This window comes from Podarcis raffonei, chromosome 9 (assembly GCF_027172205.1).
Source record: "Podarcis raffonei isolate rPodRaf1 chromosome 9, rPodRaf1.pri, whole genome shotgun sequence".
NCBI classification, from domain to species: Eukaryota; Metazoa; Chordata; class Lepidosauria; order Squamata; family Lacertidae; genus Podarcis; species Podarcis raffonei.
In genome coordinates, this window is record NC_070610.1 from 68,258,598 (window position 1) to 68,271,669 (window position 13,072).

General features: G+C 45.3%; 1 protein-coding gene and 1 long non-coding RNA gene across 3 annotated transcripts in view; both read right to left on the reverse strand.

The window, feature by feature from the left end:
• Window positions 1–3,000: 3,000 nt before the first annotated feature.
• On the reverse strand, window positions 3,001–5,368 carry LOC128421454 (uncharacterized). The gene is made up of 2 exons (XR_008332319.1): window positions 4,929–5,368; window positions 3,001–3,627 (listed from the first exon to the last, which is right to left on the reverse strand). It is a non-coding gene; the product is annotated as an uncharacterized LOC128421454 (long non-coding RNA).
• Window positions 5,369–10,076: 4,708 nt separating this feature from the next.
• The window catches only part of CFAP299 (cilia and flagella associated protein 299), a 353,465-nt gene continuing 350,469 nt past the window's right edge, over window positions 10,077–13,072 (reverse strand). For both annotated transcript variants that reach the window (XM_053404315.1, XM_053404314.1), the window contains one exon: window positions 10,077–10,361. In XM_053404315.1, coding sequence (XP_053260290.1) covers window positions 10,253–10,361 — 109 coding nt within the window. In that variant the 3' untranslated portion in view covers window positions 10,077–10,252. The remainder of the gene's footprint in view (window positions 10,362–13,072) is intronic.

The following is a 13,072-nucleotide window of genomic DNA, read 5'->3' on the forward strand; positions in this document are numbered from 1 at the left end:
ATTTTCCAGATAATAGTGAATATGCTTTAGCAAAGAAACTGCAAATAAAAACAGGTCCTATCTGAAGAGTTTTGATGACCATTGGTATTCTAAACATTTCCATCTGTCAGAGATATTATTGCAAGCGAAGAGGCTGGTAAAATATGGGCTGGATGAGGTAGGTGGTTGAAAGACTGAACCCAGAGGGCTCACTTATGGTTGCTTGTTATCCTGGGGAAAAGTCACAAGTGGGGTGCCACAGGGTTATGTCCCAGGCCTGTTCCTGTTCAACATCTTTATAAATGACTTGGATGAAGGTGTTGAGGGGATGCTCATCAAATTTGCAGATGACACCAAACTGAGAGGGGTAGTCAATGCAGCTAAAGGCAGAACTGAGGTTCAAGAGTTCAAGAGGACCTAACCAGATTGGAGAACTGGGCCCAAACTAACAAAATGCATTTCAACAGGGACAAATGTAAGGTTCTGCACTTAGGTGGGAATAACCAGCTGCACAAATGTAAGATGGGGGACAACTGGCTTGCCAGTAGTACATGTGAAGAAGGTCTAGGTGTCTTAGAAGACCACAAGCTTAACATGAGTCAACAGTGCGATGCAGAAGCAAGAAAAAAAAAGCTAATGCTATTCTAGGCTGATCCAACAGAAGTACAGTGTCCAGATCAAGGGAAGTAATAGTATTACTCTATTCTGCCTTGGTCAGACCACACCAGAAGTATTGTGCGCAGTTTTGGATGCCACAATTTAAGAAGGATATTGACAAGCTGGAACGTGTGCAGAGGAGGGCAACCAAGATGATCAAGGGGTCTGGAAACCATGTCTTATGAGGAACAGTTGAGGGAGCTGGGTATGTTTAGCCTGGGAAAGAGGAGATAGGATAACCATCTTAAAATAGCTAAAGGGCTATCACATGGAAGATGGAACAAGCTTGCTTTCTCCTGCTCCAGAGGGTAGGACCCAAACCAACTAATCATCAGGATTCCAACTAAACATCAGGAAGAATTTTCTGGCAGCAAGAGCTGTTTGACAGTGGAGCAGACTCCCTTGCAATGTGGTGGACTCTCCTTCCTTGGAGGTTTTTAAGTGGAGGTTTGATGGCCATCTGCCATGTACGATCTATTTGAGATTCCTGCACTGCAGGGGGATTGGACTAGATGACCCTCGAAGTCCCTTCAAACTCTAAAATTCTATGATTCTATATGACTGCAAGCAGAAACATTACCTTTCAGAATAGTCATGTAGGAAAGAGGAGTGATCCTCTGAAACAAAAAAGGCACTTCAGCATTGTTCTTTGGCCTGCTCAGCAAGGAGTACTCAGTCCCTGGAAGCTGCAAGGTTGAATCCATTTCTAGAAGCATAATATAAATGTCCATTGCTACCTGGAGGAATATTTTCCGTCCATGGTTCAAATATGTTGTGTCCAGACGGCAGTTTCCTAGCACACAACCACAAGTGCATGGAACATCCCCCCCAGAATTTTCTTGAAATTACTGCAAGGATCAAAGCAGGCAGCCCACAGTCTACACTAGCCAGTCTGCTGGCAAGGAACTAATGTGGGCTGAAGACTGAAGAACCCTGCAGGTCAGGATTTTGTTGAGCTTGTCCACTCTTTGGTTAGATCTGATTTGAGCCTGCCAAAATGATGTCCTCATGTGGCAGGTCACTGCAGATGGTGACAGCTGTCACGAAATTAAAAGACGCCTGCTTCTTAGGAGAAAAGCAATGATAAACCTAGACAGCATCTTAAAAAGCAGAGCCAACAAAGGTCCATATAGTTAAAGCTATGGTTTTCCCAGTAGTGATGTATGGAAGTGAGAGCTGGACCATAAAGAAGGCTGATCGCCAAGGAATTGATGCTTTTGAATTATGGTGCTGGAGGAGACTCTTGAGAGTCCCATGGACTGCAAGAAGATCAGACCTATCCATTCTGAAGGAAATCAGCCCTGAGTGCTTACTGGAAGGACAGATCCTGAAGCTGAGGCTCCAATACTCTGGCCACCTCATGAGAAGAGAAGACTCCCTGGAAAAGACCCTGATGCTGGGAAAGATTGAGGGCACAAGAAGGGGACGACAGAGGACGAGATGGTTAGACAGTGTTCTCAAAGCTACCAGCATGAGTTTGACCAAACTGCGGGAGGCAGTGGAAGACAGGAGTGCCTGGCGTGCTCTTGGTCCATGGGGTCACGAAGAGTCGGACACGACTAAACGACTAAACATGTGGCAGGCATTAGTTTTTAAAGCCTTGCTCTGACACTGCTGTGGAGAGGCTGTAAGCATTTGGGCTGATGCATGAGTTGCCACAACCAATGAAGCTATTCTCACGGCAGGTAGATGAATGAGAACCCCCACCCTTATGCGCTAGGAGGCAGAGGGGGAAGCAGAAGTTTTCGAAGTTAGCACTGTGCAGATGAATGTTTTCCTACTGACTAGCAGCTCCCCCGATGCCAGCCTCCTGGGCACTGCTAGCCAGTAAGCAACTACGCACTTAGATGATGCCCCTGAGCAGTGTGGTACACTTCCATTGTTGCTGCACTCTCTTCCTGAAGCATCCTTACCTGGAATTTGGAATGCATGGGGCATTCTGATATACGTCAGGGGAGTGGACCTGATGACTTCCTGTTCCTCCAGTTTCTATGATTTTGCAGGGAGTTTGTGTTACAAGAATAGTAGAGTGTACCCACAACGTTTCCTGTAGCGATATATATACTATTGGAAACCACAGTTGGTTTGGGGTCCTCAGGACCGCATGGTTTAAAAAAAGAAGAATGTGTGTGAACAGCTCTCTCACATTACAGTTTGTCTCTCTTTTGTGTGCTAGTTTTCATAATATATGAATATATGAAGCCACTTAGTATCGGGGAACTTAGTATTCAGAAACTTGATTGTATGAGTTGAGCCAATACCAATAGCCTTGTTTACATTTTACAATTAGTATTGTTAATTAGTTTTATAGATATAGATAACAGGGAATTTTGGAATACACTTTTAAGTTGTTGTTTTTAAGTATAAAGTAGGAATGGAAGTGATTTTATTAAGCTGCTTTCTAAGAGAAGAAAAATATATATACAATGCCCACATAAGCATTTCTTATTATAAAGGTTGAACAGTTTATGACAACAGACAACAGCTGACTTTACCATTTAAATGCACATTAATTCTCCAAATGCAATTAATTTACTATTTCTAGACAAACTGATAATATATCAATCCAACCATATTAAACTTGTAAAGAATAAGATCTGTTTTAACCAATCTAATTATTTTATTTTAAACACCACAGCAGTCCAAATGAATAACATACATTAAACAAGAATATTAAAATCTAATTAATCCGTGCAAACTGATCACAGTGTATTTTCATATGCCCTAATTAATTGCAGCATACTCTGAATCTCTTCAGATTCCATGTCAGCAATTGTTTAAACTATGGTTCGGAGGAGTGATAATATGTCAAAGGCATCTTGCATTGTGGTTTATCCAGGACATCTGGACTGGGTAAACTATGGTTAATGCTAACTAGAAGTGCCTTCAAACCAAGGTTGGGCATTCTTCAAGTGATGGTTTCAAATAACCATCCATGGTTTGGAGAACCTCTAGTTTAACCGCTGAACTGAATGTTCAGCAGATAACCATCTTACCGTATTTTTCCCTCTATTACACGCAGATTTTTTCTCCTAAAAAGTAAGGGAAAATGTCTGTGCGTGTTATTGAGCGAATGTGTGGTCCCTGGAGCTGACAAGCGCGAGTGAAGGCATAAATCAGGCAAATATCAAATCGTCCGGAGAAGGGAGGAAAGGAGGAAGTTGCTGCTTTCCTGCATTCTGCCTCAGGGTCTTACTGCCCACCCGCTTCTGTTTCCTTACTGTGTTTGCTCAAACGGAACAAAGAGCAGAGAAAACCCCTCCCCTCCAGGCAAGCAGAACGTCCTTCTAATTCCTCTCCGTGCGTCTGGGACTCGAAGGCAACATGCAGGTTGGGGGGGCGGGGAGAGAGAGAGAGCTGGCTGGCTTGTGGGGGGGGGGACTTTTGCCTTCCTTTCCTCCCTCCGGTAAAACCCCTCTCCTGCATTCTTAGCCAGCTGCTTCTCTGCACACCCCTCTCCTTGTCGCTTCTATGTTTTTCCTTCCCTCCCTACTTAAAACGTGGTTCCAATCACGGATCCACATGGATCCTCAGGATCTTTGCATTGAGTCACCCCAAATTCACCATCAGATCACATAGCAATGATCTGATGCAAAAACAGGGCTGCAATGGTGCAAAAACATGGTTACAAAGCACGGATCCACATGGATCCTCAGGATCTTTGCATTGGGTCACCCCAAATTCACCATCAGATCACATAGCATGTCCATGGCTACAGCCTGCACCAAAAAAATCACGCACCCACTGTTGCCTGGGGCTGCAATGGTACAAAAACGTGGTTACAAAGCATGGATCCACATGGATCCTCAGGATCTTTGCATTGGGTCACCCCAAATTCACCATCAGATCACATAGCATGTCCATGGCTACAGCCTGCACCAAAAAAATCACGCACCCACTGTTGCCTGGGGCTGCAATGGTGCAAAAACGTGGTTACAAAGCACAGATCCACATGGATCCTCAGGATCTTTGCATTGGGTCACCCCAAATTCACCATCAGATCACATAGCATGTCCATGGCTACAGCCTGCACCAAAAAAATCACGCACCCACTGTTGCCTGGGGCTGCAATGGTGCAAAAACGTGGTTACAAAGCATGGATCCACATGGATCCTCAGGATCTTTGCATTGGGCTACCCCAAACTCACCGTCAAATCACATGTCTGTGGCCGCAGCATGAAGCACAAAAATGATACATCCACTGTTTCATTCAGAATTTTTTTTTCTTGTTTTCCTCCTCTAAAAACTATGTGCGTGTTATGGTCAGGTGCGTGTTATCGAGCGAAAAATACGGTAAATACTGAAAGCTTAATATACTGTATTTCACCACTTAGGGAGCAATCCTGCTCATGGAGTTACTGTCCCTACTCAGCCAGCACCTGGAATCTTTGGACAGTTGTCAAGGCTAGGCTCCAGCTTCCCCATGGGACCTGCCACTGGTGCTTGTGGCCACCTTTACATTATGTTTTCTGGCTAAATGCTCTGAACAATGCTGGCTGACAGGGGCTGGGCACCATTTCAATTTCTCAGAGTGAGTTGGGGAGCATTGCTGGAGATTATAACGGTGTCTAGGTCAAGGTGCTCATTCCTGCCCACCAGCAAGTAAGCTCACAAAAACCCAGCAATGGAGCCTAGCCTTGTGCACACATTGGCCTGGAGATTGAATTTCCTTATTACCAACTTGCTTAAACCTTGCAGGAACTTATAGTCATATTCCAAGTATTCATTGTGAATATATTTTTTTTTTTTTAAATAATATTTATTAAGATTTTCAGAGATACAGAAAGAAAAAGAATAGAATACATTCAAAGCCTTCTTTTCAAACACCCTCTTTCCGGGACTCCCTCCTTCCCCCACCCCTACCATATTCCCCTATCATATTGTTGGCTCCACAAGTTCTCAGTTCTAATTAAAACTTAATTTGTTTAAACCATTATTCAAATTTAAATTTAAAATTATTCAGTCCTCACCAGTACCCTTAATAAAAGACAAAAGTTCTCTCCCCAGGGCCCACCCCCTTTCCATTCCACAATTTCCCCTTTTTTTTAGTGATAAAGACACCTCACACAATAAAGAAATAAGAAACAAGAAATAAAAAGTATAGTAAATGAAAAAAAGCCAATTCAAAAAATAGTTGACAAGCCTTTGGATTCTAGTTCTCCCCCCCCCGTCCCCGGTTTAATTTCCCCCTGACCACTAATCCATATTGTCTGCCTGGAATTCTTAAAGTCCATAAATCACATTTTCCCCCCGATTCCTTGCTGGCTTTTTTCTTTTTATAATTATTTTTAAAGTTATTTTTAAACCATTTAATTTCCAATCTTTAATAAAGCTCCCCCCATTGTCCAAGTTGTAGTCCAGTTTCCTCTTGTTCCGCTGCCAAAACGTTCTAATTCAGAAGTTTAGTAGGTCTGCAGGGATTATTGTTATTCAGGAACAAAAACATACGTTCAGTCCCTTCCTTTCTTCAATAGAAAATTCTATTGTTTAGCTAAACACCCTGTAGACACAATATTGTTTCCGTTTCGCAGCTTTCCCAGAAGATAACCAGTCCTGTAGAATTCCAATGGTATTTTTCCACTTACGACCTTCTTTGTAATGTCCCGAAACTCCTCTAGGGGGATTGTTGTAACTTTGTTTTCTCTAGTCCAAAAGTCCGATTGTTATCCATATTTTCGCCATTTTATATCCAAGTTTTGACAAATTGTAACAAATTGTAGCAAAATTAACCAGCAAAGTCCTCATAATCAAGTCCTCTTTAAATTTCGGACTTTGACAGCTACTTTGACAGCTGTCAAAATCTCCTTCGCTTTTCGCCAGGCTCTCTCCTCAATCACCCCGGTTCCCAGGGGGGGGGTTACGTTTTCCTTCTCCCTCAATTCTTCCTCCAGCACAGTTCTTGTAGTTTCCCATCGTGGAATTCTTAGTTCTTATCAGCAATTCAATTCTTTTTGGACCTTGGTTTCCCAGTCCTTGTTTTGGAAGGTTTACAGTAGGGAGGGGGACTGACTTCCTTTTTGGATCCCCCCCCCGCTCGTATCAAATCCGAAAAAAAAATTCTTTTTTTCTCCTTTTAAACCCGGTTTCCAAATTACTCACGGGTTGTTGTTACAAATCCGAATTCTCAATGGAAGAAGTCAGCGCTCTCCGCCGGATGGCATGCGGCTTCGCTCGGCAGGGATAGCAGAGGACTCAAAGCACCACGCTTCTCCCCGGCACCCGATCCGTAGCCTTTAAAAAGGCTCCTTCACGAGTCGGGAGGGCGCTAGCAGTGCCAGCCGAGTCTCCATGTCCACGGCCTCCGTGGCCGTGGTTTTTAAGGGTCCCCGCGTCGCCGATGCGGTAGGACCCAGCCCCTGCCGAGCAGGCTCCCTCCGGAGCTCGGAGGGAGTCCGCCATTCGGCGATGGCGCCAACCCGGAAGTCTCAAGTATTCATTGTGAATATATATCAAGCCACTCCCTCCAGCTATATAGCATGACTCCAAGTCCAGAATCAAATCATTCTTCAATTAATCATCTAAAAATATCTCTTGAATCCCAAGATTTCTTGAACCAAGATTAGCAGAGAATTAATTTAGTAATACTTCACAGCTATGAGTCCAGGCAAATGAAGAAAACTCACCCTCATCATCTTTCCTTTTAGGCTTCTGCTATGAGTTCTCCTTTCGGTCTTCCATCAATGGGCCTCACCAAAGCAGTTGTCTGAGCATTCATTTGGTGACCTCCATGCTATTAAATTCCACCAAACAGAATCAGGGGAAGCTGATCTCTCTGTTTCCCTTGCTCTCCCCTCTGGCTGCAACCTTAAACTCTGCATATGGGCAAGAACCTCTTGGGCACTTGGTTAAATGGAAGGCGGGAAAACAGGCAAAGAGAAGTTTGAAGAGGTCAGCAAAACTCCCCGCACATTCTCTGAGAAAGACCAACTATTCACACCTTGAAAGCTCTTCCTCACTCATGAATGGAGCAGCTCCCTTCCTCCAGGTGCAATGCAAACACAACCCCTGTTCACGTACAGCAGTTCATTATATGCAACCGACTGTTTTCCCCATGTTGTGGCAAATGGCCAATCTTTTTTGGGGGGGCACGGATAATTTATGTGATCCACATAGAGAGCTGCTGCACATACTTGGCCTGCCACATGACAACATCTCCTCTAAGCAGCCTTTGCATGGTGACTGCAGTGAGCACACAGGCATTGAGCAGTTCTGCACCAACCCCCTCCTGATGTCTCCTTCGCACTGCGTTATAAACAAATCCACAAATACAGCTTGCACTGAGGCTGTAGCCAGGATGTCCATGTTGGCTGTGGAAAGAGGTGTGTGGAATCCTGCTCCTAGCCTCTTGTCAGGCTGATAAAAAACACCCCAAGTCTTCTATAGAGGGGATTGGCAGAGGGGACAGATTTCCACAATGGCCACAGGGAAAAGGCTTTCCTCCTTCTGTGGCTCACATGGAAAGCAAGTGGACTGCTGGAGGAAGAATGGGGCACCCTGTCCCTCTTCCTTCAGCCTCCTCACTCACCTGCATGGAATTCCTGATTGCCCGTGGCCATCAGGTAAGCAGTCAAACACAAGGCTACCTTAGTGGTGGGGGAGACACAGAAGCACGTGCCCCTCTGGTTTCACCCTCATCTCTTGCTCACAATTTGCTTCCTTCCCTTGCCCTTCCTGGGAGCAGAGATGATCCTGGCAAGAGAAGGAACCGTGTCTTGGGCTCCTCCCGCGTGGCCTAGATCTTGCTATGTTACTGGAGCTGTGCCCACCTGTTAATGAGTCTGCTTCCATTCAAGCGCCTCTTAAGCAGCACAGCACTTAACTACTCACTGGGAGACATCCCAGCCCTCCCTTTGGGTGTCCTCTTTATGGGCTTATTGACAGTAGCCCTTCCCCTGGAGCTCTTCTGCTCTGTGATTTCCTTGGCTCTTTGCTCATTCCCAAGCTGGATCCTCCCAGCCCTCCCTGCCAGCGTTTGGCCCCTAGCATCACCTGCCCCCCACCTGCAGGAAGAGACACATTTTTCTAGGTGGGTACTTTTAATTAGAGATTTGCAAACTGACAAGGGAACTGTTCCTTTCGAGATGCAAAGATCCAGTTTCCTGGGCTTCTGGGTGAGGCGTGAGACCCTATATCAAGGAGAAAGGAAGCAGGGAAGGCAGGGAGAAATCTTGCGTTTAATAGTCTAGCTTGCCATGCAGGTGGTAGGACCACACCGGGGGCGTTTCCACACAGAGCTGCTCTAGCTCACTTGGTTAGAGCAGGGTGCTGATAACGCCAGGGTCACAGGTTTGATCCCTATATGGGACAGTGGGTCATATTTCTGCATTGCTTTGTGGGGGGTTGGACTAGAGCAGGGATGTCCAACCAGCAGATCGCGATCTACCGGTAGATCCCTGGCTGATCCTGGTAGATCGCGGGATCCTTTTTTGGTTACAATAAATTATGGGCGGGGGGAAGCTAAAAAATTCTGTGCAATCCTCCCCCCAAAAAGCTCTGGGCACTTCCCTCCTTAAAAAAAGCTCAACAAATTTGGGTAATCCACCCACCCACCCACCCCACCCACCTCCTCCCTCCAATGACAATGGGTAGATCAGTGCCAGTTTTTTTTAATACTGGGAGTAGATCGCAGTCTCTTGGGAGTTGGACATGCCTGGACTAGATTATTCTCAGGGTCCCTTACAACTCTATAGTCAAATGATTTGCTGTGTGGGAGCCAAGGTACCAAATTTCCCCCCAGCGTTCAAACTATAGTAAGTTGTCACTGATTAAATTAATTCTCAGTTAGCATTTCCAAGTGCAATCTGTGAGCTCCCCTTCCAATTGTCTTTTGTTGAGTGGGGAGGAGAGAGACCATAGCATGAAAGGAATGAGTTACCTAAGCTGGCTGCCCAGCCCCTCCAATTTACAGTTTCCAAAGCATCAGTGGCCAACCTGTGGGCCGTATTTGGCTAGACTCCAGCATCCCAGCCAGTCAGAGACAATGGACATTGTAGTGCAGCCAAGTCTCAAGGGCCACAGGCTGTGCAAGCCCTGCTTTAAAGGATCCACCCAACTCCAAGGTGACACATGTAAAATCACTTGAAGTTTGGCGTTGAGTTTCCAGGGCACTCATTTAGTGAATATCATTAAGTGAAGAGCTCTCTTCCCACCCCACCCTGCCCTGTCTTATTTTGTTAATTCAGTTTCACCTCCTCCTGTTCTGATTCACACTACATTTGATGCATCACCAAAAGTTGCATTCCCCCAAACCTGCACACGTTTCCAGAGGTGGGATCCTGTCATTCTTTCCCCTTTAATGGCATTTACAAAGCCCTAATGTGGAAGGCATTCTGTGGTTTAAAAAGTAATTAGAAGTAACTGTGCACTGAGTTAACACAAGTTTCTAAAGGGGGGCTGTATTTCAGGGTTCTAAAATGATTTAAAGCACTCTTATGCAGATAGGAGAACAAAGGCAAAATCTCTTTAATAAGCAACCTCAGGAAAAGTGCTATTTGGTAACTGTTCCTTAACAGCCTAAGGCACCCTTGACTATTTAGTCCTTGGAATAAACTACCCCCCCTCTCTCCCCATCTCTGGTATACATATTAAAGACTTCTTCCAGTGTATTTATTCCTCGTCAGAAATGATGTTTAGAGCTTTCTTCTGAGGACATGATCATAAATAACCACCTGTAGGTAGAGGTCCGTTTCGATTGGGGTCCGTGTTGTATTGTCCCCTGGATAAGCCTGAGGACGGAACAAGGGCGAGAAAGAAACAAGAAACTCAAATCAAACATGATTTCAGTTCACACCATTGCGATCTGTGCGGCATAAGATCCTGGAAGGTTACACACCACTGGATTACTGCCAGCTCACAATGACATGCATCACGTAACATGCCAACTTTGGCCCTCTGTTCCAAAGTCTACCTTGAGAGCTTGATCTTGTGAAAGGCACAATTTGCCTGGAATGCCTAGCCAGGAGCAATGTTTGATTTGCAATAGCTTCTGGATGCATAAGGGACGCGGGTGGCACTGTGGTCTAAACCACAGAGCCTAGGGCTTGTTGATCAGAAAGTTGGCAGTTCGAATCCCCGCGATGAGGTGAGCTCCCGTTGTTCAGTCCCTTCTCCTGCCAACCTAGCAGTTTGAAAGCACGTCAAAGTGCAACTAGATAAATAGGTACCGCTCCGGTGGGAAGGTAAATGGCGTTTCCGTGTGCTGCTCTAGTTTGCCAGAAGCAGCTTAGTCATGCTGGCCACATGACCTGGAAGCTGTCTGCGGACAAACGCTGGCTCCCTTGGCCTATAGAGTGAGATGAGCGCACAACCCCAGAGTCATCTGCAACTGGACCTAACGGTCAGCGGTACCTTTACCTTTACCTGGATGCATAATGGCTAGGAAGTTGGGCAGGCAGCTGTCAAGGGGCCCCAAGTGCTACACACTCATTCTGCTGTCTGCTACAAGTGGAATGAGAGCCGATTGTCCACACTTTGAGGGTATTGCAGCCTCCTTGTTTACAACCTGCTGTCTTCTATCCTCTCTAGTAAGCATCACATAGCTGGCTTGGTAAAGGTACCCTTGACAATTAGGTCCAGTTGCGGACGACTCTGGGGTTGCAGTGCTCATCTCGCTTTATTGGCCGAGGGAGCCAGCGTACAGCTTCTGGGTCATGTGGCCAGCATGACTAAGCCGCTTCTGGTGAACCAAGCAGCGCACGGAAAAGCTGTTTACCTTCCTGCCGGAGCGGTACCTATTTATCTACTTGCACTTTTACATGCTTTCGAACTGCTAGGTTGGCAGGAGCAGAGACCGAGCAACGGGAGCTCACCCCGTTGCGGGGATTCAAACCGCCGACCTTCTGATCGGCACATCTTTGGCTCTGTGGTTTAACCCACAGTGCCACCTGCGTCCCTAGTAGCTGGCTTGGTAGAGAAGGGTTAATTTGGAGGAGCAACCATTTCTAAATATTATTTTCCATTCAATGTCTCCATTAGATTTTATGGGGGGAAGGCATCACCTCCCAAAACTACCAGTCCTCCATGTTGTCCCATAGGTCCTGAGTGGGTGGTGATTCTTTGTCTCACAAATCCATTTTGTGGGATTCAGCCTACCCGGCCCATTACACACTCCAACGTAGGTATCCAATTTTGACCATTTTCATGGGTATTTATGCCTCTGTGCAGTAGAGACACACAAGGAAGCTAGAAATGCAATGTGTACGGCTTTAAAGAGCCGAAACCCCCTCTGTGCTTGATTTGGTCCTCAATTCTTAAAAGTGTATATTTCACACAGCAATAGGGTATCTGCTTATTTGTTACAGATGTTCCACAGCTGCAGGAAGTTAGACCAGTGACCCACTTTGAATGCAACCAAATACACTTCTTTTTAGGTATGCATTTTTAAATGTCTTGCAAACCAACACACTCCCATTTTAAGATGTGTATAATTTGATATTTGGTCCCGTTGCTATTCATATGCAACCAGCTTTCGTGGGAAGTACTTCAAAGAAACCCTCATCCGAGAGCTGTTCTGTGCAAACCCAAACAAATTACTGCCCGGCTTACTCTGCGTTGGTTTTGAGAGGAACCAAAGCATGGGTGTGTTTGCCATATTCAATCTATAGTCCAAGGACTTAAGATGCAACATTTTTAAAGGGACAATGAAGAACAGATGGACTCACTCAGATCACTGCAGATGGACACACTCAGATCACAACAGAGGGCCATTGTTCATAACGGAACTCTCTAACCAAGACAGCAAAGAAGCCATGGAAAAAGGGATACGATTCAAGCAAATACCAGTATTTTAAGTCCCATTTATTTCAATCAGAAAGGTAAGCATTTTACTACCTCTCTTCAAATGGAATTGAAGGGATGCAAAATGCTTACCTTTGTTTGAATCATGGCCATTTGTCCATTATTCTCTGCTGTTTTACTGGAGTGGGGGGATTGCCTGAAATCCAGTGCACAGAGTGCACTATGTAATCTTGAGTCAGTCCAATGTAGGACTCATGTAAGATCTTATGTGCTTTGCGAGATTTCACCAGAACCTGCTGCTGCTTTGCAACCCAGGTAAGGGAGGCTTCGATGTGCTGGCAAAGTGGGATGGCACCTTTTTGTTTTGCCTTAAGCAGTGAAATTGGGCACACCAATACTATTTATTTGGAAAAGGAGTATATGGAATTGATTTTCTAAGTCCCCCCCCCCCGCACATTCCATCCACACTCTTTGAAAATATTTAAACCAATTTGTAAAAAGAAATTAATGTAGCATTTAACTGTTTTGGTGTCATACCCTGGAGTAAGTGGAAGACAGTGAAAAATCAGCTTGTCAAATGTGGTTGTTTGAGAGAGAGAAATGCCTTCAGATAGAGCCATTGCAATGGGGTAAGGAGGGCACAACCAGTGTGGGTTTGTATGTAGCTTGTTTTAAGAGGCGTAATCACTCTGGATAGCTC